This window comes from Salvelinus fontinalis, chromosome 15, assembly GCF_029448725.1.
Source record: "Salvelinus fontinalis isolate EN_2023a chromosome 15, ASM2944872v1, whole genome shotgun sequence".
In the NCBI taxonomy this organism is placed as follows: domain Eukaryota; kingdom Metazoa; phylum Chordata; class Actinopteri; order Salmoniformes; family Salmonidae; genus Salvelinus; species Salvelinus fontinalis.
Genome location: NC_074679.1, coordinates 8,012,075 through 8,038,602, shown reverse-complemented (window position 1 = coordinate 8,038,602; position 26,528 = coordinate 8,012,075). Strand labels below are relative to the sequence as shown.

Genomic DNA, 26,528 nt, shown 5'->3' with positions numbered 1-26,528 from the left:
CGTTTCTTTATAAGTACCTGAGCTCCCTTTTATCCACTGTAGCCGACTTTGTTTTGTTTTTGTTTATGCATACATGTGTATAGATAATGTAATGTATTATAGAGGACGCGTGTACCATGTTGGACTATGATTGTTTTTAGTGTCTCAATACTCAACTTGAGTGGTCCTCAATGCGGTTTATTAATAAATCATCTGTATTATTGCATCACACTTAAATACATTTTTTTAAGGGTAGGCGGATGGGACTAAACCACACTAACTGTCAAAGGGATACACAAATGAGGGCCATCCGTGACTCTGCGTGTGTGTGTGTGTGTGTGTGTGTGTGTGTGTGTGTGTGTGTGTGTGTGTGTGTGTGTGTGTGTGTGTGTGTGTGTGTGTGTGTGTGTGTGTGTGTGTGTGTGTGTGTGTGTGTGTGTGTGTGTGTGTGAGGTGAAAGTGAAAGGGTCGCTCTGCGCACCACAGACAACATTTCCACAGGCAGCGCTGCTGGCCATGTTCTGTCCTTTGCGACACAGATGCCATCTTGTGGTCAGGACATGGAATGACAAGACATTGGCTACAAATAAACACATCAGGTGAAATCTGTCAAACTTTACTTCAGTTGGTGCATCATGGGAAATTGCCGTTTCTCAGATGCTGAGAGTCTAATTAAATAAATAAGATGTAGACTACTGAAAATAGCAAAAATATACACATGTAATTGCTTTTTGTGACTGTAAATCTAAAGAATCTTCCTCAGAAATGGGTGAATTGGGTAAAAAGTATGGAGTTAGCCTTTTTTATCCCTAAAAATTCAACAACAACAAAAACATAGGGTTGTCAAAGGGTTATTCAACGGGGACAGCTTTCTACACAGATGAATGAATTGGTTTTACTTTGAAATATTTTCATAATAAAATATATATATATTCCAAGTGTAACGGATGTGAAATGGCTAGCTAGTTAGCGGGTACGCGCTAGTAGCATTTCAATCAGTTACATCACTTGCTCTGAGACATTAAGTAGGGTTGCCCCTTGCTCTGCAAGAGCCGCGGTCTTTGTGGAGCGATGGGTAACGACCGTGCTTCGTGGGCAACCGTTGTTGATGTGTGCAGAGGGTCCCTGGTTCGCGCCCGGGTTGGGGCGAGGGGACGGTTTAAAGTTATACTGTTACATTGGTGCCGTGACCCGGATCACTGGTTGCTGCGGAAAAGGAGGAGGTTGAAAGGGGGGTGAGTGTAACGGATGTGAAATGGCTAGCTAGTTAGCGGGTACGCGCTAGTAGCATTTCAATCAGTTACGTCACTTGCTCTGAGACATTAAGTAGGGTTGCCCCTTGCTCTGCAAGAGCCGCGGCCTTTGTGGAGCGATGGGTAACGACCGTGCTTCGTGGGCAACCGTTGTTGATGTGTGCAGAGGGTCCCTGGTTCGCGCCCGGGTCGGGGCGAGGGGACGGTTTAAAGTTATACTGTTACACAAAGGTGAAAAGGTTCGAACCATAAATGGTTACACTAGAAACAAGCCAGAAACTTTTTCCAAATGTATGGATAAAACTTTGCTTGAAATGGAAAGATTATCTTGAAAAAAGCATACAACTTCCAGTAGGCCTACAGAAATTCTGAGTTATGTGGGGAATTTAAGTAGGTCTATATCAGGGATGGGCAACATTGTTGAGGGATGGGGGACACAGCAAATTCTGAACTCATCATGAGGGGACGCAGTGCCCGACTCGGCTGTTCCACTTTTCACACTGGACCATATTACTTTGTTACATGGGCTACAAAAACGGCACAGATGTAGACGCGGGAGACGAGCTGGAGCCCTAGGGAAACTGAAGCCGAAGAGAAAACCCAACGGCGCTCTCCTACGTTCTATTGGCAAATGTCCAGTCGAGAATAAGATGGATGAACTTCGTTCGAGAGTCTCCTATGTGAGAGACTTGAACAGCTGCTATATTATATGTCTTACCGAAACGTGGCTGGATGATCACGCTATGCATGTAGTACTCCATACAGCGGCAGGATTGGATGGCGGCTTTAGGCAAATCGAAAGAAGGTGGAGTGTGTTTTTTCATAAACACCAACTGGTGTGCTGCCTCCAGTGTAAAGGAAATCTTGAGCTTTTGCTCACCTAATATAGAATACCTCATGGTAAGCTGCAGACTCTTTTATCTACCAGGAGAGTTCTCATCTGTAATTATCACGGCCGTCTACTTCCCCCCCACAAGCCAACACTGGCACTCAATCAACTGTATGGGGGCATAAACAAACAAGAAACCGCTCACCCAGAGGCCACGTTTGTGGTGGGCGAAGACTTTAACGCGAGGAGACTTAAAACCGTCCTACCTCACTTCTAACGACACGTCTCCTGCACCACCAGGGCGGCGCTAAAACTCGAAACCACTTTTATTCTACCCACAGAAACGCATACAAAGCCCTCCCTCGTCCTCCCTCTGGCAAATCTGACCATGACTCCATTCTCCTGCTTACAAACAAAACCTCAAACAGGATGAAGCAGATGCAAGATTGTTTTGCTAGTACAGACTGGGATATGTTCCCGGGATTCATTGAAGAGTTTACCACAGCATTCACGAGCTCCATTAATAAGTGCATACATAATGTCATTCCCATAGTGACCATAAGAACGTATCCAAAACAAAAACCATGGAGTACAGGCAATATCCGTGCTGGGATAAAGGCTAGAGCTATCGCTTACAAAGAACGGGACAAGGCCATGGACGCATAAAAGAAAGCCCGCAAACAACCTCCGATGAGACATCAAACATGCAAAAGGAGAATATAGGAGGAAGGTGGAATCCTATTACACTGTCTCCGACACTCGTCGTATGTGGCAGGGCTTGCAGAGGACAACGGATTACAAAGGCAAACACAGTCGTGAGTTTCCCAGCGATGCAGAACTCCCAAACGAGCTAAATGCCTTTAATGCTGGCTTTGAGGAATATAACACTGTTCCATGAGGGGAAAACCCTGTTTTCCAAATGACTGTGTGATCTCGCTCTCCGTGGCAGATGTGAGCAAAAAGTTTAAACAGGTTAACAATCACAAGGCCGCCGGGCGGAATACCAGGCCGTGTTCTGAAACATGCGCAGACCAGCTGGCATGTATCTTCACAGACATACTGTATCTTCTTGTCCCAGTCTGTAATCCCATCATCATTCAAGCTGTCTACCAGTGTCCCTGTTCCCAAAAGCTGCAAGGTAACCTGCCTAAATGACCATCGCCCTGTAGCACTCACAACTGTAATTATGAAGTGCTTTGGAAGGCTGACACACCTCCGCCACACTGACCCTCAACACGGAGGCCCCTAAGGGGTGTATCCTTAGCCCCCCCCTGTACTACCTGTTCACCCACAACTGCGTGGCAATGCACGACTCCAACACCATCATTAAATTTGCTGATGACACGACTGTGGTACTGGTACTTCCTGTATAGAGCTCCATTCTTGTGTATTTTATTTTATTCCTCGTGTTCCTATTATTTATTTATTTAACTCTGCATCGTTGGGAAGGGCTTTTAAGATAACATTTCACTGTAAAGTCTACACCAATTGCATTCAGTGCATGTGACATTACATTTCATTTGATTTTGACCTACCATACAAAACATTACAGACTTACTTTTACTATGTTACGTCTACCCCTGAGTCCAGGTTGACTTTATATGTCCAAACTCAGAATCAAATATGGTTCACAAAAATAACATGGTTGCTGTGGTAGAACATTTATTTTGATTCCCGATTTTCTGCATTTATCAAAGTCCCATCAGTTAACTTTATCAAAGTCCCATCAGTTAACCTGATATGTAAAATTAAAAACGAATAATACGGAAATAGTTATTCTTGCAAAGCATGTAAACGTTTACTTCAAACTATTATATTAATCTGACTATTCGTGCATATAACTGTAGTGACTGACATAACAAGAGTAAAACTGCTGTTATAAACTGGGAGGTTCGAGCCCTGAATGCTGATTGGCTAACAGCCGTGGTATATCAGACCGTATACCATGGGTATGACAAACATGTATTTTTACTGCTCTAGTTACGTTGATAACCAGTTTTTAATAGTAAATAAGGCACCTCGGTGGAGTTATGATATATGGCCAATATACCACGGGCTGCATACAGGCACTCCGCCTTGCGTCACGCATAAGAACAGCCATTAGCCGTGGTATATTGGCAATATACCACAACATCTCGTGCATTATTTCTTAATTATACAACCAAATTTCGGAATTGCAACTTGTGAATTATAGTATTGTAACTCTTGACAGTAAGGTGAGACAAGGACTGAGTTCCTAATTATTTTTTTTCTCTCGTTTTGGAAAATTCATCCGCGGCCCTACAAAAAGGGGGCGGTCCGCATGCCGCCAGTTGCCCATCCCTGGTCTAAGTCAATATAGCTACTTTCCTAATTATGAGACAATCTCCGTTTATCTATTGTAACAATTATTACAATATGTTAAATGTCTGTTTTTCATATAGATCGCTTACCTGCATCATATAGTTCCTCCATGCCGTTGAGGGGCGCATGTTCGTCATAAATAAATGCCATCGATAGACGCCGCCGCTCAGCCATGTTGAAGAAGTCTTTCAGCGCCGAGAGAGCTAAAGGACTGCATCCCGCCATTGTGTAGATTCTAAGCTCTGTAGAGAGACAGGGGCTCTTGACTAACTATCAATATACAATTCATACACCCTGCCGCTTAAATAAATAAAAAATATTAAAATACAAAGGCTCCAGGGAGAAAGACATGTCAGCCAGCAGCCTTCTTGAACAGGTAAAGAGAGTCACTTTATGAATATCTATCGAGGTAACCAGGATAGCTTGTTCCAGAGGCAGTGACTCTCTCTGTAGCTAGCTAACGTTAGTGCAGTAGGCCTGACCACCTGCTAAAGGACTGACTGGTGAATATACATTTCTTCATTTATTTTTCCCTTCCTCTTTTCTCATAAATCAAACCTTCATGAATCACCTGGACCCAATCCAGAGACCGAAAGGCCAAGGAAACAAAGGTAAGCTATTGTAACATGACAAGTTTACTGTCTCTGTATGCGGATTTTTTTTTATCCCGTGTGGTGGTTTCGGAAACCCTACTCTGCGTGCGCGGATGTGATGATAGTTAGCTAGCCAGATAGCAGGCCAATCTCGCATTGCGCCCATTTCGCTTCTATAGTTGATTGGACATGTGAAAAATATTCCGATAAATTGGTACTATTTAATCAGTCCTGTTTTTTTAATGACATTTACTGTCATTTGTGTGAATACACCATTGTTGATTTTGAGGCAATCCGTTAGCGTTGGTAGCTAGATTGGTAACTAACTTAGCTAGCCCGCGCTACCTAGCTAGCTAACATGAGCGTCCACTGCTACATTCGCAAGTTAGCTGGCTAGGCATTTCCTAAGTCAGATGGCTAGTGGCTTGCTGGCTCATTGGTTAAATGATAGTAACTCTTTGCAATGAGTAAGTTGACAAACGAATGTGTTTGCATTATGTTAGGCTTAAACCTCCCACGCAAACTGAACATGTTGTTAGGCTAGTGTGTTGGTTAACGTTAGTTCGTTGGCTAACCTCCGTGTTTAAACGATTCTTCGCGGTCGTGAACACGCTCATGAATTGCCTGCCAGTGACACGTCTTTCAGTAACAAGTATATTGTCATATAAACCACGAAGTTGCAATGTTTCAGTTCTCTTTCAATGTTTTGAGGCAACTTTGTTTACTAGCCATGCCTGTTTTCCAGTCTGGCAATTTACTTTCAGATTCTGATTAGCTATGCCAGGACGAACTGAAACACTCGGACAAGTGTAACATTGTCATAACTACAATCACCGATATTAAATACAAATCGATTGAGTTTTCCCCTCAACTTGTAGCTAGAAACAATATTCTACTGCACCTCATCTCACCGATATCACTGACAATTGGGTGGTTGCAACCGATTTACTGTGATACAGGCCGCTTCTGCATGTGTCAATTGTGCTGCAGTTACAATCTGTCAACAAAAACGTATCTAGCATTAACCGCAGCACCTCATACAACCCCTAAGGCCTAGTGTCATTTGTTTTATACGTGGTACACTATAGACCTAGCCAGCAGGAAAGATAACTCTTGTCCAACCCAACAAGTTCCATGTATTTGTTTACATCACCCATTTTTAGTGCATTAAAAACAGCATATTGTGTGGCTGTGAACTGTAGTTGTGCAATGCTAGAGATATCTCATCAAGCTTCATGACTTCCTGGCTCTTATTCTGTGTCAAACTCATGACCAGCTGTGAATATGTAGACCTGTGATTTAGTTGTATGGACTATTTAAACTTTATGCAAAAAAAAAGATGTATCAAAGAGTTGTCTCTTTACATTGCTGTCTACTCCTCCTTTCCAGTGCAAAACGGAGCTGTGACCCAAAAGGTTACTTTGAATGATGATGAGTTTGAGCCTTACCTGAACCCTCAGGCCAGACAGGTGAGTACCGGTCCACTACCATCAGTTTGACTAGGCCCACACTGTTCCTAACATTTGCCTGCTTAGACTGCAGGAAAATAGCGTTCGTTCACTTAACATTTTGACACGGCCTCAGTTCTAATAGAAATGATGATGATGCTCAACAAGCTAAATTACTCATAGGTTATGATGGTAAAACTCCCACTGGTACGTTTACATTAGTCATCCATAATGGGGAGATCTCGCTGTATATCTTTACAGTGAATTACTTTTATACTGTTGCAATTCATCATGTTTTTAGCACATAGACTTCTTTCACCAATTTACTGCGTAGTCCATTTCTTTTTCTAGTTGCAGTTAAACTGTCCTTCATCTCGTTGTAACATCTGTTGTTGGGTGCCCTCAGTGGTGGGCACTTCCCAGAAAAATGGGCCATAATGGAGCCTGTATTCCTCCAGTCAAAGGAATGCCACTGTTTTCTCCTCCATAAAGCAGTTCACTGGTGTGAAAGTGGCCACAGTCGTCCTAGTCTAAGTGGCAGCCGAAGCTGACAGAGATCCAAACGAGGATGGCCATCAGATCGATGCCCTGCTTTTTGTAATGTAATGATTGAAACTGTCAGCAGGCTAACCAGGGTTTTCTTCTCTCCGCAGAGCAATGCCTATACGGCCATGTCGGACTCCTACATGCCCAGTTACTACAGCCCATCCATAGGATTCTCTTACTCCCTGAACGAGGCAGCATGGTCCACCGGTGGAGATCCTCCCATGCCTTACCTGACCTCGTATGGACAGCTGAGCAACGGGGAGCACCACTTCCTGCCTGATCCCATGTTTGGCCAGCCAGGCCCGCTGGGCAGCAACCCCTTCTTGGGCCAGCACAGTTTCAACTTCTTTCCCAGCAGTATGGACTTCTCTGCCTGGGGCAACAACAGCTCTCAGGGACAGTCTACGCAGAACTCTGGCTACAGCAGTAGCTATGCCTACGCACCCAGCTCGCTAGGTGGCGCCATGATCGACGGACAGTCCCCCTTCGCCCAGAACGAGCCCCTCAACAAGGCACCTGGCATGAACAGCTTGGACCAGGGCATGGCTGGACTTAAGATTGGTGGCGGTGCCGGGGACATGGGGGCCCCAAAGGTGGTGGGCTCTGGCCTCCCCAGGGGACCCCTAGGCCACAGCCAGGTTTCTGGTGGAGCTCCCAGCATGCCACTGCCCCCCGTGTCCATCGCCCCCGCTAAGCCCGCCTCCTGGGCGGACATTGCCAGCAAGCCGGCCAAGCCGCAGCCCAAGCTGAAAACCAAGGGTGGCATAGCGGGGACCAACCTGCCCCCTCCGCCCATCAAACACAACATGGACATTGGTACTTGGGACAACAAGGGGACCATGCCTAAAGCGTCCACCCCCCAGCATGCGCCTCTCCCCAGCAACGGGCAGCCGCCCAACCAAGGCTCACCTCAGCCCGGCACCATGGCCGGAGGAACCCCACAACTGCCCCTCAGCAATGGACAGTTGGTGGCCTCTTCGGCCCAGCTGGGACAGCACCAATTCCCCCCCAACGGGCAGCTGCAGCTTTCCCAGGGCCCCCCGCCCACCACCCAGCCATCTCAGCCCACCCGCTGGGTCCCTCCACGGAACCGTGCCAACGGCTTTGGGGATGCCGTGGGTGGGGTGGGGCAGTCGCCCCCCAACTCGGGCGTGGGTGGGGTGCTGGTGCCCTCGGAGCCCCACCCGGTGCTGGAGAAGCTGCGCCTGGTCAACAACTACAACCCCAAAGACTTTGACTGGAATCTCAAGCAGGGCCGTGTGTTCATCATCAAGAGCTACTCAGAGGACGATATCCACCGCTCCATCAAGTACAACATCTGGTGTAGCACAGAGCACGGCAACAAGCGGCTGGACGCCGCCTACCGCTCTCTGGGCGCCAAGGGCCCCCTCTACCTGCTCTTCAGCGTCAACGGCAGTGGCCACTTTTGCGGCGTGGCGGAGATGCGTTCGCCCGTGGACTACAATACCTGCGCCGGCGTGTGGTCGCAGGACAAGTGGAAGGGGCGCTTTGACGTGCGCTGGATCTTTGTTAAGGACGTTCCCAACAGCCAGCTGCGGCACATCCGCCTGGAGAACAACGAGAATAAGCCAGTCACCAACTCGCGGGACACACAGGAAGTGCCTCTGGACAAGGCACGGCAGGTGCTGAAGATCATCGCCGGCTACAAGCACACCACCTCCATCTTTGACGACTTCTCCCACTACGAGAAGCGCCAAGAGGAGGAGGACTGTGTGAAAAAGGTAAAGGCCTGCCCTTCGCCCATCTGGGGAAACAAATAGGCCCTACATCTTGGGTTGTGTGCTTGGGGAGTGGCATGGGAAGCCATGGGTGTGTTCGCAAAGGTTTTGACAGCAAAAAATCCAGTTGACGAGTGCAATAGTTGAAAAAGATTATCAGTCGTTATGTATGTGGTCATCTTACAACGTGCCATTCCTACAGAGAATGTGGATATGCCAGAAACAAAGTTCAGTAACTTCCAAGTTATAATATTAAAAATAAGTTAATAAAACAAAAAAATCATGTGCGATTTATTATATCACATGGATTTGTGATTTACGAATGCTGACCTCAGTGTTGATTGTGTGTGTCCATATGAAATGTAATGGGTATTAACCATTCGGTATCCAATTGATGATCAATGTGACATTTTTTAAATTTTATTTTTGTCTTTGTGGAAATGTGTCCCCATTTGTGTATTGGGAATTGATGCATTTGTTACTGTTATTTGGGACATTTTTCAGATGCTTGGTCTACCAAATCAATGGTCTAATTATAGAGGCGACTATGTCACCATATCAGTCCCTCCAGGATTCCACAGTGTTGTTTTGTGATGGCTGATTCTGCTGTGACTGACACTTTGCATGGCAATTTGCAATGACTGGTGGCAAAACTTTGACATGTTGCTTTATTAAGTCATTTTATGTGGCAAACGTGAGGTGATTTGTTGACATTGTGAGCCCTCGCATAATATGTGATAGTTGATCTTGCCAAAAATTCAGCGCTCGCAAAAATCCTGGAGGGAATGCCTTATACAATTTTAAAAGGGGAAGTGGAAAGATTTTTGCAGGAGTCATGTAAACAAAACGCCAGCAGTCCCTTGTGATCACCAAGATGCATTTTATCATTGACCTTTTTTTTTATATTGACTCCCAAAATGTTTAGAATATTCATAATTATGCTCCGGCCTCTACTTCATCTTATCCAAAACATAACCCTCATTCTTGACTGAGGCTTCTGTTCACATTATGAAATGTATGTTTACATCGGTCCTTCAGTCAAAAAGAATGTGGATGCCTGCTTGTTGAATCTCGTTCCAAAATCATGGGCATTAATATGGAGTTGGTCCCCCCCCCCCCCCTTTCCTGCTGTAACAGCCTCCACTGTAATGGGAAGGCTTTCCTCTAGCTCTTGGAACATTTCTGTGGGGACTTGCTTCCAATCAGCCACGTGCATTAGAGGTTGGGGCTGATAATGGGCTATTAGACCTGGCTCGCAGTCAGCATTCCAATTCATCCCAAAGGTGTTCGGTGGGGTTGAGGTCAGGGCTCTGTGCAGGCCAGTCAAGTTCTTCCACACCACATCAATCGCAACCAGCCATTTCTGTATGGAACTCGCTTTGTGCACGGGAGCATTGTCATGATGAAACAGGAAAGGGCCTTCCACAAACTGTTTCCACAAAGTTCGTCCTACAGAATCTTCAAGAATGTCATTGTATGCTGTAGCGTTAAGATTTCCCTTCACTTGATCGAAGGGGCCTAGCCCAGACCATTATTCCTCCTCCACCACCACAACTTTACAGTTGGCACTATGCATTCGGGCAGGTAGCATTCTCCTGGCATCCGCCAAACCCAGATTTGTCTGTCGGACTGCCAGATGGTGATGTACGCGTCATCACTCCAGAGAACGCGTTTTCCCTGCTCCGGAGTCCAATGGCGGCGCCCTTTACACCACTCCAGCCGACGCTTGGCATTGCACTTGGTGATCTTAGGTTTGTGTGCGGCTTCTTGGCCATGGAAACCCATTTCATGAAGCTCCCGACTAATAGATATTGTGGTGATGTTGATTCTAGTGGCAGTTTGGAACTCTGTAGTGTGTGTTGCAACCGAGGACAGATGATTTTTACACTTCAGCACTCACCGGTCCCGTTCTGTAATCTTGTGTGGCCTACCACTTCACGGCTGAGCCGTTCTTGCTCCTAGACGTTTCCACTTCACAATAACAGCCCTTCCAGTTGACCGGGCCAGATCTAGCAGGGCAGAAATTTGACGAACTGACTTGTTGGAAAGGTGGCATCCTATGATTTTGAAAGTCACTGAGCTCTTCAGGCCACTCCACTGTCAATGTTTGTCTATGGAGATTGCATGGCTGTGTGCTCGTTTACATTTTTATTTTATACACCTGTAAGCAACTTGTCTGAAATAGCCGAATCCACTGATTTTGATGGTGTCCACATACTTTTGTATACATACTGTATGTTAATTCTTTGCTGTTGGGAACAAATACTTGCTCAATGTACCAACGTCTACACAGCCGTGCAACATGTTTTAAAAATGCTATATTGAAGCACATGTTAGCAAAAGCCATCTAATTAGGATGATAGTCTGTAGCAGGGGTATTCAAACCTTTACCCCACAAGGTCTGGGCTACTCATGCTTTTCTATCTCAGAATTCATTGACCTGGTGTCCCAGGTCTAAATCAGAATGGGAGGGAGCAGAACAACTGGTTTTAAGGTCCAAATATAAATTTGACGTGTTTTATACGTTTTTGGCTCTGGTTCTGACTGGAGCTGTGTTCATCATAGTGATTATTGTTAGAGTTAGAGCTAAAGTCTATCTGTATTACCGACCTGTTTTTATACAGACCACAGAGTGCTTGTTTGTCACCTCTGAGAAGACGAAGCATCTTTTCTTACATCGTAACAGGCCTAGTTATTGGGTTATATTTGACAGTCTTTCGCTTAATAATACTCTGTTGGAACGGCATGTCTCAATGACGTCGCAAATTTGATTTCTGCCTCGTGTTTCCTTCAATCTTATTTCAGTGGAAGCTAAAACCATGCTTCCTTACATAGTGGTATGTGATGACAAATTTATTTTCTAGAGTAACTGTCTTAGTGAAAATCTCACAAAGTTCCTATTCTGTTAACTCCTATCCAAATAATGTGGATGACTCATCCTATGCTTTTATTTGTGGCCTAAACATAAATGGAATAAACCCCTACAAAACCCCACCTCTAACTTGTATCTCAAACAGTAAAAAAAATACTGCATTGGGGATAATATAATCCTCTTAAGGAGGATGAGCTGGCCAATCTGCTGTGTATATACCATTCTGTTGGGGTACGCCCACACCATTCCAACACAGACAATTGCAATTAATTCACTCGTAATATTTCATAGCAATCTGGAAACACTGGATGGTTACTTTAGAGGCGTAGCATCCTTTTCCATCAGTATATCCACATTGCATGACTGAGGCTGTGTGCAAAACAAGCTCTGCATTATTTACTGCTGCAAGGAAACTGCTCTGCACCTGGGGGTATTTCACATTATACAACATGTGCTTCTAATCCTGAATGCTGATTGGTTAAAACCGCGTTCCAGCCGGTGTCTATTCCACAAGTTACCACCGGCTAAATCTATGATGTTAAAATACCTATTTACTCTGTTGCATCTGCTCTGCACCTGGTGGTGTTTTAACAGCAAACTCCCCGTACATATTCTGAAAAGACTCCATATTTACTGGCTGTCGAATATAAACGTATCACTGTGTTAACTACTGCTTCCTCTGATCTAGACAATCAAGAGATCTGTGTTTTGTCTTTAGTTTTGTGGTTAACACATTGATGCAAGTTGGTGATTTACCACTGGTTATTGACTGGAATTTGTATAATATTAACATGCCTTTTCGCAGTCAGAGGAGAACTGAGAGGCATGTGCACAAGAGAAAGGCGGGATACTGACAGTTCAAATGACCAATGATCTTTGTGGTATAACTTACCAATGAAGTAAAATGTTAATGTTTTGGTGATCATTTTTGATTTTGTGATTTCAATTGTAATGTTTAATCTGTAGCCACTTCAATACCTGAGTCCACTTACTGTAAATCAAATTAAGTTGTTGATGCATGTATGCCCAAGATTGATGAAGGTTTTCCCTTTCCTGTTTTGTTCCAAACTAAAGCCTGATGATGTTCTGTTACCAGGTGGAGGTCCAGGGTAGCGAGCCGTACCCCAGTAACCCCAACCCCAGCAGGAGTCATTACAGACTTCAGGTAATGACCTAGCCACCACTTATCGCTATTGTAATAGCCTAACCTTAGTGTGGAATTAGTCTCCATTAGGTGTACTCCGTAGAGGCTCCACAACCGCTTCGAGACTTCGCTTCACAGAGATTTTGGTTCATGCCATCATTTTGTGACTTTACGTTAGTGTCGGTGAGGTTTATTTACGGAGAACACTTGGTGGAGTGTAAACCCAGTCTAACAAGCCTGCTACATTAGATGTCACTTTTGCAATTCATTTCAATAAATGATCCTCTGGTTCTATTTACAAGAATTCTACACGTAGCTTGATAAAGTGGCTTACTCTGGTCAAAAAGTATGTGTCTGGTGTAGCATCTAAAATCCTACTGTTTTTCTGCTCTTGTTGTCAGACTGAAACCTTAAGGACCGCACTGACCATACGATTTTTAACCACATTATGCCACAATTTTGCAGCCTCAAGACAAAATGTCCATGTCGTGGGCAAATTCTTAGGTTGTAAACGATTGTCGGAAGTCTTTGCTTGTTCCGTGTGACAGGATCTAGGTCTGACTTAAAAAAAAAAAAAAACTAAGTGCGATCGTAGGCGCCGACAAAGTTCTTGCGCTGTCTTTATCACGAGTGTGACTTGTTACAAGCCGATCCCGGTGACTGACCGACAGGAACACGTCTGAAGCAGGTGTTGTGCCGAAACACCCCCCCCCCTCCGCGTGAACGCGCACACACTCAATTCTTCATTGCTGTAACTTGCTTCCTTTTTGAGATTTATGTTCTTCACTCCGTTGTCCGTTTTAGCCTATATTTCACTGATCTGAGTAGCAGAAGCATTTTTTTTTATGTCCTTCAAGGCAGCTGTCAAAATGATCATGTTTGGCTGTTTCTTTTTTTGGGGGGGGGGGGGGGGGGGGGGGTTGATCGCGGGAGAGGCACTAGTAATGTCTGCAGTTTTGGCTATTGTGTTTTCAAGTCTATTAGTCTTGAAATAAATCTCTTTGCTAAAATTCCTCATCTCTCCCATGTCTTATTCGACTAGTAGTTGTTCTGGAATGTTTGCTTGCCTACATTTTACTCCCTCTGTTTAGTGTAATACACATACATTAATTATTCATTTTGGTTGCCTATCCTGACGTGCAGTTTGTTCTATAAAGTATTTGACTCTAGTGACAAAATTTAAGGATTTCGGCAGGCAAGAAAATGGCCTTGCCGAAATCCCTTAATTTTCCTTAATTTTGTCAATAGAGTCAAATACTTTCTATAGAACAAACTGAACGTCAGGATAGGCATCCAAAATTAATGTATTGCGCCACTCGGGAGCCAACCTGTGAAGTAAAATACAGATACCCTAAAAAAACTACTTGCGTAGTACTTTAAAGTATTTTTACTGAAGTACTTTACACCACTGCAAATGGCCCATTTCTCTCAACGGATGAGCATTGCAAATGTCTGAAAAGGTGGTCAGAACTGAATGTAGTAGGCTAGGTCCCCCAAAGTTTTTTTTATTTTACCTTTTTTTATCACCGGATCTGGAACATTATTGGGGTGAAATCTGTTCCCAAGTATTCCCACCCCAAAAATGTTTAAAAAAAATTTAATTATGATCTTTATTACATTGAAAAAATATATATTTTGGGGGCTTAGTTGTGGTCAACTTGTAGTGTACAAAGTACTATAATTATGTTCCGGGCACCCGATTTAAAAATAATAATAATAAAAATATATATTATTTTATTTTTTATAAATACGCTCTGACAAATCGCCCCACAGCTGAATCTACTTGCCTTCCTGTGTTGTAGGCTATACATATCCTGTTTATTCATGTAGAACTATTCTGCTGGACTGTTGGGACCTGGTGGTAGGGAGATATGCTTGGCTTGGTACCAGTAGATATGGGTTCTGTGTGGTGGAAACTTTATTTATTTTTTAATTCTGTTTTTAAATATTATGTGAATAACCACAACCTCTACTCTTACATCCATTGATGTGAGCATGGTAATTATGTATGATCTGAAACATTTTGTTTTACGGAATTACTTTGGAACTCTGAAGTCTTGTGTGTTTTGATGCGAGTACCCAAACTGAACTCTTGTTTTCTGTGTCCCACAGGAACGCCAAGGACGTGTCAAGTAACAGTCACTGCTTTGGGCAAAAGACTGCAATGGCCCCTCTTTTCCCTTTCTACCCCCATCACATTCAGATATTTCAATAAATTCTAAATGGGGTAAAAATTAACCAAGGACACACAAAAAAAACGAACTGAAGACTTTCTTGATTTCTTTTTACTTTAAAAGACTGACTTTGAACTTGTAGTAAAATAAAAAGAAATTATTATTCATAGGACTACAACTTTAATGCATAGCATCCTTAGGTGAACCCCCCCATTCCACAACATATGCTTTTTTTTCTTACTCATATGCTCCCCCCCTCCCCCGCCTGTTTTTACAGTCTGAAAACAAGTCTGTAAATCTTCTCATGCAAAATTCTAGTGGACATTTTTTGTGTCATCTACTACGGCTACTATTAGTGGCCAGAAGTCCATGCGGGTCATTATGTAAACTTCCTCCTCCTGTGGGAGATTAAATCATCCAATCAGGACGCAGAGGGTGTGGGGGGGGGGAGTCTCCTCGGTGGATATTTGTTGTAGTAGGTCCCATCATCGGTTCCTTCAAGAAGTTTCTTTTTCATATGCTTCCATCTGTTTATAAAGAAGAACTAAAACAAATGATTGAGATGACCTTGTTTATTTTTTTGTGTTGGCAGAGTGTATGGGGGGGGGCGGGGGTTGGGGTGGGGGGGGTGAAAGCAAAAAGATTTGTTACGTTTAGCCTTGGTCATTGTATAATTTTATGTACAATTGTACAAAATTGGGCTATGTTTGCAGTCTACAGAACTTATTTGCCCTCATTTCTTGGACTGGTTTATTATTAATGTTTTTATTGGCTGCTTTCCTCCCGCCATTTTTGTTTCCTCTTCCTTCCGTTTTCTTAAAGACCGCGTCGACGCGAGAGGCCTTGCCCCCATTCTTTCTATTAATCAGTTCAAAGTAATAAATGTCGTATACTCAGCAAGAACTCGTGTGCATTCCCCTTGTTTGACTGTAAGCACTTTTCATGCTGTGCATCCTTTTTCAGATTATTTTTTTTAAGGGTCACTTTTATTTGGTAAGGAAGCCATACCCCCCCCCCCCCCCCCCCCACACACACACTTAATTCTACCCCAAACATCCCTCTTTTACTACTAACCACTAATATCTCTTTCCACTGCCTGCTCTATCATAACACCACCACCCTTGCAGAATGTCAATGTTGGTGAAAACACTACTGGCTTTTCTCTGTGGTATAATAATAAAGTCAATCTTGCTATTTTCTCTTCTTGTAACTCAGCTGCGGGGGTGTTGGTAAGGGCTGCTTTGTTAATCTGTTATTAGACCAGCATACTCTTGAGTGGTGTCAGTAGGTGTTTGCAATGTGCAGCTGTGTTCTTGCTTGTGATCTTTTCACCGCGCTGAACTCTGCATCAACAACTACTAGATCTTGGGTCACTGTCAAGTATGTTACTGTTGAAACAGGCTGGTGGCATTGTAGAGAATTTCTGCCTACAATTGGATATTTCAGGCAAGTGAGATTTGGATTTTGTAATTGGTGATGCTGAACATGTAGGCCTATATTTATGACTGCATCTTGCTGTTTTTAAATATGTTTGAAACAACCTGTATAGCATTAGCACAGACGTGAGGAAACACACTGTCCATATCTTGAATTCACTTCGGTGCAGTGTCACTCAACACGCATGCTTACGATAATCGGAATGCTTTGTCTTGTCACTGACGTTATGGCCCAGAAATTAGACCTCATGTAGCTTATGGCATATTTACAGTACTTCAAATACTGTGAAAATATATCCATCTCACTGATCCATGAGCAACATTGCCAGGTTGACCAATCCATTTCTTTCAAATCAAGGTCTGGGCCCCCAAGATAGCATATGAATGCATCATAAGTGATGGCAAAATGCAGGAAATTAGCTTTATCGGTTGACTTTGGGCACAAATGGTCCAACTCTTTCTCAAGTTTCTAACAGAAATGGGGTGTACCTTTTTGGTGGTTCATTGTGTCATTCTGGCCTTGCGCACTGCAACTGACAATTTGTTAGCTAAACTAGCTGACAGTTTGTTAGCTAAACTAGCCACTTGTAGCTAGCCAGTAACTCCTCCAGTATGTGTTGACCTTATTTCACAGGATTTGATTTTGGACAGCTGTAGAGATCAGTAAGAAATGGGATCTTCTGCCGCAGTGTTTTATTCATACATTTTTTGTTTTTAGGTATAAAATGACCAGGTATGATGGTGCATCGATCAGTTTTAAGGTTTAAAACCTTTGTTTTTGCCCAACGTTTTTAAAGTAACTGGCCAGTGATTCCAGATTTCTATGAAATATGAGAGAAATTGTTTTCAAGCAGCTTTTCTGTGTTGGTACGGGGTGGGCGTATACCCCGGTGATTAAACATATAAGTGGGAGTATAGTGTTGATTGGCCAGCTCATCCTCAGTAGGATGACAACATTTTAAGGAAATGGCAAGTTATATATTGTCTTTTTGAGATACATTTTTTTTTTTTTACACTTTAAAAAAATGTATGCTTTGGTCACAAGTATTGAATGGGTCAACAACTATTTGGGTATGTGTTACCTTTTAAAGTGTTATTTTCACTGGACTGTTACTTTAAAACTGCAAAATGTTTGCTTAACCTACTGGCAAAATGTGGTAGACTAGCAGGAAATCAGCTTTAGAATCAGCTTGCAGATTTCATGACCTGACGAACTAAAGCTATTCTGGGGGCAAAAGGAGGGGGGGGGGGTGCTACTCAATATTAGGAAGGTGTTCTTATTGTTTTGTGCACTCAGTGTACAGAATTTCACATATTGTCACTACATTGCTTCGCAACGTGAGTCCCGTTTTTTATGTAGTTTAGGTGACATCAACAGGATACTGATGATGAATCTGAACATTTAAGAAATACCTTTGTCAGAGGATAGATACTGCGCAGACCACCTATTCATCCATCAACTCACGCGTCAGACTGCTTGAAGCCTTCAACACTTTCTGATGTAAGTCTATTTGGTTGTGTATTGCACAGGCAGACCATTTCTGATTAGCAAAATATCATACTTGGACTGCCCCTCTAACCACAGCCTTTGTGTTCATTATGTTGAAACGTCTTATTTTCAGACGAGCACATTCACCGCAATTGCATTCCCTTGTTCCGAAGCAGAGCAATGCGCCCGTGGGGGGTTTTAAAGCCCTGAACGACGCCTGACAGAAGGCTCTTCCAGGCAGCGTGCCGCCCCAAGACCGGCGCCATTCTTAGCAAGCTAACTCTACTAGCTAGTCTTGTAAGCTAGATAGTCATCAATGCTGGTTGGTAGTTTGTACAACTGATGTGTGTAATTCTGTGACACTTCATGTTTTATTTATATTTACAGAGTGGGTGAGCTCCAATCTTGACAGGCAGATCAGATTCCCTTTCAGTCTCAGCACTGGATCAGATTCCTTAGCAGCCCCCTGAAGCTGATAAGTCAGGATGCTGCCTTGTATGATATTTCATGAGCAAAGCACCTAGCAGTCAAAGGGCCTTATTGGCTGATGCATATTATCCCACTGGATCAAATATGCATCTGCCTATAAGGCACTTTGACTGTTAAGAGCTTTGCTCATGAAATATACAAGGAAGCATCCTAACTTCAGTCTTTGAGGCTGCTATTTGAATCTGATCAGCCTGTCACCAATGGAGCTCATCCACTTCTGAAATGTTAAATATATGCTACAAAAAAATAAATTATACACATCACTTATGCAAGCTAACAACCAGCATAGATGACTATGTAGTTAGTAGCTGTACAAGTTACCTTGCTAAGCAGCCCCTCTTCGATTGGCTCTGGTCTTAGGAGTGGCATGCAGCCAGTGATACGTGCCGTCAGACAAGCTTCGTTTAGGGCTTAAATGCCCCACAAGCTTCTATCTCATAGAAAATGGCGGGTGAGCTGGATATATATATATATAATGGCCACTGGGAGGCGACAAACATTTATTTTAGTCTGGTCATGCCCTGGGTCAGAATAATGGGAGTGCTGGAGATGAAACAGCCAGGCATTCTCTAGTCCAGGGATACTCAACGCTTACCCAATGAAGGCTGGAGCTTGCAGGTTTTCTGTTCTACCTGGTAATGAATTGCACACACCTGGTGTCCCATGTCTAAATCAGTCCCTGATTAGAGAGGAACAATGAAAAAATGCAGTTGAACTGGCTTTGAGGTCTGGAGTTGAGTTGGCTCTAGTCCACCTGGTCATGCCAAGAATTCCCACTTTTTGAAAGAGACATTGGGCCACATTTTTCTTTTAAAGCCATGAGTATCACAAATTAAATGAAGACATTGACTCTGAGCGTGCAGCAGGCCTATGTAGAAATCTGAGGAAGGCTATTGAATATGACCCTTTCACTTCTTGATTTGTTCATCACGGGATGAGTTCTCATGTATGACAAATACACACCACGTGTGACTCTATTGCCTATGTTTTATTTGAGCTCGTCTGTTTATTGCCTTTCATTCGACGTAGGTAAGCAGTTCCTTGGGATTCCTCCTAGATGCCTTACTATGAGATGGCATCCAGACCTCCAAATTTCCACAGAGTTTCTTCTGAGTTTGACCGTGTGGAATATGGTGAGCAAGAGAGGAGGATGATGTATTGGTTAAAATACTAGGTCAGTCATACTCGTGCGCTAACTTGAGCCAAACCATGTAACTACGCAGTGCATCTGTATTCAGGACTGGGCTACATGCGTTCACATGATTCTGTTTGATGAAAAACTCGACACATTTTCACCATAGGCTCATAATATTCCCATGAATCACTAGTCTGCAGTCGGCAATGAGAAAGTAGTTGTCAATGTTCTCCAGTTTCGCTGACGGAGGGGGTTACTTACGAGGGGGTGGGAGCTTGATGGCACGTGTCGCGGAGTCTGCGGTAGCTGCGTGAAACATGTAGCCCAAGGGGGCTTCCGATGACCCTTATCCGCTCCTCTCTGGGGATTCAATGGCCCTTGGTGGGATGCAAATGAAAGAGCGAGGGAACCTGTCCCAAAAAATATGGAGTAGAAAGAACTGGGGGGGGGGGGGGGGGGGGTCAGTGCTCATATCTTAAACCACATAATAAAGACAATCTCAGCTTCTTCCCAACAGGCAAGGTGGTTGTCTCGTTGTCTTCTGCTGTCGGATGAGGATAACTGCTCCTACGGAGTCTACTAGAGGGCCTTTTTGTCCCTCTATTTCTGTCAGTCTTTATTCCTTCTCTCTGTCTTTATTTTAGCTACATGTGCACCTCTTTTTCTCATAGGTTATATCATTTTATTTGGTTGAATATTTCCTCTAGGGCCTCTCTTTTGTTACAATTTCCAGGGTGGTGTTGGTTAGGTGTGTGTTCTCAAAAATAAACCATGCTGTCTTTTATTTGTTAAATTGTGACAATTGTGTCGTACATCATGACACAGAAAAAAAATCACACTTTATCTACATAGCCAACCCTTCCCACAAAGAACCATACATCTCTGCTTTGGAAAATGTGGGTGTTATAATAGGTCTATATTTACCACGGCTAAGGGCTGTTCTTCGGCTGGATAAAGCCATTAGCCGTGGTATGTTGTCCATATACTACAAACCCAGAGGTTCATTATTGCTATAAACTGGTTATTATAAACCATCATAATTAGAACAGTAAAAATACATGTTTTGTCATACCCATGGTATATGGTCTGATATACCATAGCTTTCAGCCAATCAGCGTTCGGGGCTCAAACCACCCAGTTTATAACTAGATTTTTTTACTAGAATTATAAACTGGGTGGTTGGAGCCCTGAGTGCTGATTGGCTGAAAGCTATGGTATATCAGACCGTATACCACAGGTATGACAAAACATGTATTTTTGCTGTTCTAATTATGTTGGTAACCAGTTTATAATAGCAATAAGGAACCTCTGGGTTTGTGGTATATGGCCAGTATACCACCGCTAACGGCTGTGTCCAAGCACTCCACATTGCGTTGTGTGGAGAATAGCCTTTAGCGGTGTTATATTTGCCATTTACCAGCACCCCCTTGGGCCTTATTGCTTAATTATAGGTTTATATAGTCAACATGAATAATCCAGTCTTGACATTCCATACAGACTATAAATAAAATAGACAATACATTTCCATGCCAGTTGAACATTCTGGAGACTGCAGTTAATTTATAGGCTAAAATACAAAATCAGTAGCCTAATCATCTGAAGATGAAATCCCAAGTATAGTTCTTCAGTTGAAGGGTCTATAATTCTGAAATAAATTGTAGGCTACTGGAAACCGTATAAAAACCTATTTCCTGTTTGGACAATATTGAATATAATAGGCTATTTTTATAACATACAGGCCTACATTGTACATTATTATTATTTAAAAAAAAATAATGTGGTTATGAAATTGTTTTAAATTACTCAGGAGCATTATTATTTGTACTTTGTAATACAAGGTCAGGTTAAGCATATTTTATGGCTGTTTTGTTAGATCGTTCCTTTCGTGCTCAGCCACCACCACACGTGCTGCACCTGATTATAATAAAGGCATCCATCTACTTCTTTATTACGCTTCGCCATGTCTAAACCCAACCCCAGTTTACATCTCAAAATTGTTACTTAGTTATTTCGCTTCTTGTCAGCATAGGCCTAAGCGTGATACCATTTTGATGTTTAGATTCAGTAGCCTAAGGAATTGTTCTTTTTGAAAAAGTTTTTCACAAACAAACAAAAAATATAGGTTGATTTGAGGGTACGTTATAGGAGAACTGAGAATATGGTTCTCCAATATATTCTCTTAAACTGTACTGAAATATATTATTATTTAGGGCAATTTAAGTGATTTTAAACGTCACACTTTTCTGTTATGTTTTATCACAAATTCGACAAAGCTATAGTCCTATCGTCATTTTCGTCATGATGTGCTCTGATGATGCACTTCTGGGCTAGGCTACTTCTTCGAAAGTAAATTTTAAAGACACTATTAGGCTACCTATTGACCTTGATGTCATATTTTCAATTTAATTAGGTTTACATTAATCCAATAGCCCTAACTCATCTCTCTCTACACGCTGGGCATTATTTTTAATGGCTGTAACCTATATATACTAAGTGTGCACCAAAAAATATGTTATATTTGTTGCCTATGTGTAGGGTACTTGTATTTTTGCTTTTTGCCTGTTCTTTTAATTTGAATCAGCAAATTATGGTTCCCTGCCCCATGAGACCTTATCTTCAAATACCATCCCTTTAGTTTTGCATTGGGGAGGGAAAGGCTTTAATTCTGCCGTATAGGGCTGACAATCAGTTGGCCCAGTGTGCTGTGTCAATAGGCCTAATAATTTATTTCCACTTTTGCATGATCCATTTTCAACAATACACCCAACACATCCAATGTGCTGCATTTCATGTCAGAAAGCCGACGTTAAATATCCCCGCCTCGTCCCTCCTAAAAGAGCAGACCGTCGTTATGACAAAAGAGCCTTTATCCTTTTTATGCAGTTTTTTTTCTTCCGCCATAATCATCGGTCAACTGCTTACCACATCAAGGGGTCAATACCAGTGACACCTTATTCAATCAATCAATTTTATTTTATATAGCCCTTCGTACATCAGCTAATATCTCGAAGTGCTGTACAGAAACCCAGCCTAAAACCCCAAACAGCTAGTAATGCAGGTGTAGAAGCACGGTTTATTTTATTGTTCTTTCAACAGTGTTTGTAACATGCATAATGAAGTCTAGGCTGAACACGTGGGCCTGTTTCCCGCCTTTATCTCTCGCAGCAGGGCGTCTCTGGATTCTAGAAAAAAAGTAGGTCCCTTAGGCGATTAGACGGGCTAATATTTACGTAAACCTCCGTTTTAAAAAAAATAAGTGAAATCGTTTCCCTATGTATTTATTAAATTGCATACCATTTTAAACGAGGCACACATTTATAATGAAATTGTAGGCAATCGTGTATTTAGAGATTTCATCTCAATGTACTTGAATGTTGGAAGTATCTGTCCTGGTTGTTTTCAGCGTTTAGCAAATGTCTGCCTTCTACGTCTTTTGAGCACAGGTAAGCCTAAATATGAAATATACTGTAATTCGTAGGCTACTGATGATTAGGGTCACAAAATATGTGTACATTAAAATGTTTTGTACCGTTTGTGTTTTGATATCTGATTTTGTTTGTATTGGCGTCGCTTTATGCAGATGACTCCTACTGCAACATGTTCAAATCTAGGTCAGCCCTCAACATCGGTGGCGCTTGCTTTGCACGTCAGTTATATTTTAAAATGTAGTTGTGTATTTAATTGGGAAATAATACATAGGACTATTTCCGTCTGAATTGCTGGTGTTGGCTCCCCAAGCTAGTTCACATCAAAGCAGTTGGTGTCTTTCATGCGCTCTAGTCCAGGCCTTAGTTTTCTTGGAACAATTTGGAAAATGTACAACGTAACAAACAGCAGTGTCTCTCTCTCGACATGGCTGCTTTATTAAGGATACTTACAATGAACACAAATAGAGGTTATAATTTCAATATTTGATCATCCAAAATGCAAGGGCAGTGCTGTGAGCTGGTGCCTGTATGGGGTTAATTGAAGATGAGTGTTCTATGAGCCAAACGTAAGTAGATTCACCAACCAGTTCTCTTTTTAAATCAATTTGGGTACTACACTGGTTTACTAAATCCTTTCAACCATTAGTTTAGGGCACAGTTGGCTAGGCTACTCCACTGTCATTCTAAATCCTATGAGCACTCGTTCTAGTTGTGACAGGGGCACTGAAACATCAGGCATCATTTGAGTGTATATCTCTCTCTCTCTGATGGGGCACATGTACCTTGGATGCATGTGGATGCTTATGCATAAACAAGGCCTTTTGATTTCCACTTCCTGCCACATGGTCCACGGCTACATTGACCCTAACCCTGGCTTGAACCCTCTGTTAATTTGGCGATGGCGGTACCCTACGTATCTCTCTCTGTCTCTCTCTCTGCTACTAGATGTTTATCTGTTTATCCCTGGTTCAGCTCGCTGGTCTCTCAGGTGAGTAAGAGTGTGACGTCCATGGCTCCTCTCTTGGCATTCACCGCGTGCCTTAATTGTATTGAAATTAAATCAAGGTCCACTGTGAACACAAAGAGCTCAAACCCAAGTTCCAACCTCTTCTTCTCCTTTTCATCCTGTCTGTCCCTGTAGCTCGCTATCACTCTGTCGTTCGTTTGCCTTTTCGCTTCACGTTCGCGTTCTCTCTTTTTCGCTTCACGTTCACTCTCCTTTTAGCACCTATTTTCTTCTCTGTCTTATGTAGAGGGTTGTCTGCATTGCACCCCTGCTGCCACTATGTGCACCAATTCTAGTACTTCTAGTCAGTCCTCTCTGGTTTAGTCCACCCGTACTCATGTGGTTTGACTCATCCCTCTCTCTCCTCTCCTCTTCAGCTGTCCTCGTGGCTCTGGCGCTGTTATGCGGTCACGTCGAAGCACATCGCAAGATAATCCCATGCAAACATACACGCAGCCCCTTGGAACACGGTAAAAACAAGGACTCACTTCTATACACACATACATGCATACAGAGTCTATACGTATGCCCATACCGCTGCCTGCGGCACGTGTGTTGGTGTATGTATGTATGTATGTATGTATGTATGTATGTATGTATGTATGTATGTATGTGAAGAAGCGAATCCAATAACACCCGTATAGAAAGGAAAACAATGATACATCCAATTAAATAAACATTCATACTGTTTTCACAATCAGATTTTATCCTGTTACTGCTATAGCAAATCATTTAATGCACCAAAGAGAGATAGAGAGAGAGAGAGAGAGAGAGAGAGAGAGATGGAGAGAGATGGAGAGATGGAGAGAGAGAGAGAGAAATGTACCTTTGTTGTACCATACAGCTAGAGAGCAGCCCTGGTACCTGCTTGCTAGTTCATTCCTGCAGTCAGACCTTGCTCGTACTGTAGTAGCATAACAAAGGATGACGACACACACTGTATATGAAATAGCAAGATGGGGATGCTAATCTATAAGCTATAAGTGTTATCCTTAGCGATAGGATTGTAGTCCATGGTCCACGTAAAGGTGTTAGTAAGCATGTAGACAAGCATTTAGTTACAGCTGCATCACTCTCTCTGTCCTATTCCCTCCCTCTCATCTCTCTCTCGCCCTCGCTCTTTCTCTCGCTCTCTATCTCTCTCAATCTCTCTGTCTCTCTCTGTCTCTGTGCATAAGCACAGAAAGAAAAAACACAAAAGCGAAACAACAAGATACTTTAAAAGCACCGTCCTCAATTAAATGACTACATAGGAATAAATGAATAAATATCATGTGATATCAAACCGAAAGGAAACTGATAATAGACTGGATACACCAGACTCAAAGATCCATATCTGGCACTTAGTGATCATATACAATTCCTTTTTCTTTAAATCTTCATTAATGCACTCGATTCCATTTGGTTTAGAATATCAGGCAGGAGAAGAAGACAGTCGGTTTCAGATAATATCAGATAATATCCTATTGGAGAAAAAGCGGTGAGAGAGCAGAGTATTTCCTTCATATCCCGGGTTCCTCCGGTTGTGGAGCGTCTCTGTCCTGTGATGCTCCATCTGGGGCGGGAGTAGAGGGGGTGCACGGGGGCTGGGGTAGGGGTGCAGGGTGCTGCTGGAGGGGGTCTGAGTGGATGGGATGCAGGCAGGTGTCCCGCATGCAGTCAGGGTTAGAAAGGAAAGGGTAGGAAAGTGGAAGATGAGGATATTTCATTCGTAACCCCCCCTAAAAACACAAAAATCCTCCCCTTTCCCCCTGCCTAAAAAAATCCATTTGCTTTCTGCTCGTAGGACAAACCAAGAAAAAAATTCCCAAAATGTCTATATATATATAAAACATATGTAAACCCAGAGAAAGGTTTGTATATATATATATATATATATATATATAAGGATCCAAGGGAAGAGGGAAATGGAGGTACATGCGACTCGCTCACACACAGACACACTGCGCGCAGCCCAGGCACAGGGCTTCAATTTATGCTCTCTGTTTGACACCACCCCCACCCACCCTCACTCCACACACACACACATACACACACACACACACACACACACACTGCCACCGTCGGTGCATTTCTGCCCCTGTCCCATCCTGGATGAGATGCGTGGCACAGCTGATCTGTGCTGAGGGATTAGCCAACGGGTCCAGCTGGCAGGGATTAGTAGGGGGAGGCCCTAACGCCAGGCTGGAACTGTCCTGGACAAACACACACACACTCTGTGGGGGGGGGGGGGGGGGGGGGGGGGTGTCGCTGGTGATGTGGTAGGCTGGCTCACGCAATGTTGATAAATGATAAATGTATGTAAATGTAGCAGAGGGGAGTGTGTCGAGGTGAAGGGGGGGGGGGGGGGGGGGGGCGTCTGACAATGCAAAGGGCTGACCTCTGAACCCTAGCCTGCTCCATCATCCACGCCAATCAGCTGATCCTGGGAGGGAGGGAGGGAGGGAGGGGGAATCACGATCTGCTGGGGTACCTCTACCCCCCCCCCCCCCCCCCCCCCCGTCACTCCGTCCCTCTCAGCCATTTGCTCCTCTCTCTGTTGATAATAATACCAGCACATTGTTTTGGACCTTGCTAAACTCCTTAGCTCAAGAATAGTGGCCTATTTAAGGTTTGCCATCTACC

At 43.3% G+C, this 26,528-nt stretch overlaps 1 protein-coding gene across 1 annotated transcript; it reads left to right on the top strand.

Annotated features, from left to right (window-relative positions):
• Positions 1 to 4,370: 4,370 nt before the first annotated feature.
• LOC129811364 (YTH domain-containing family protein 2-like) lies at positions 4,371 to 16,114 on the top strand. Its single transcript, XM_055862608.1, has 6 exons — positions 4,371 to 4,780; positions 4,991 to 5,015; positions 6,387 to 6,466; positions 7,099 to 8,733; positions 12,699 to 12,767; positions 14,859 to 16,114. Exons 1-6 carry the CDS (start codon positions 4,754 to 4,756, stop codon positions 14,880 to 14,882), a joined length of 1,860 nt encoding a protein of 619 aa, XP_055718583.1. The 5' UTR covers positions 4,371 to 4,753; the 3' UTR covers positions 14,883 to 16,114.
• The last annotated feature ends 10,414 nt before the right edge of the window (positions 16,115 to 26,528 follow it).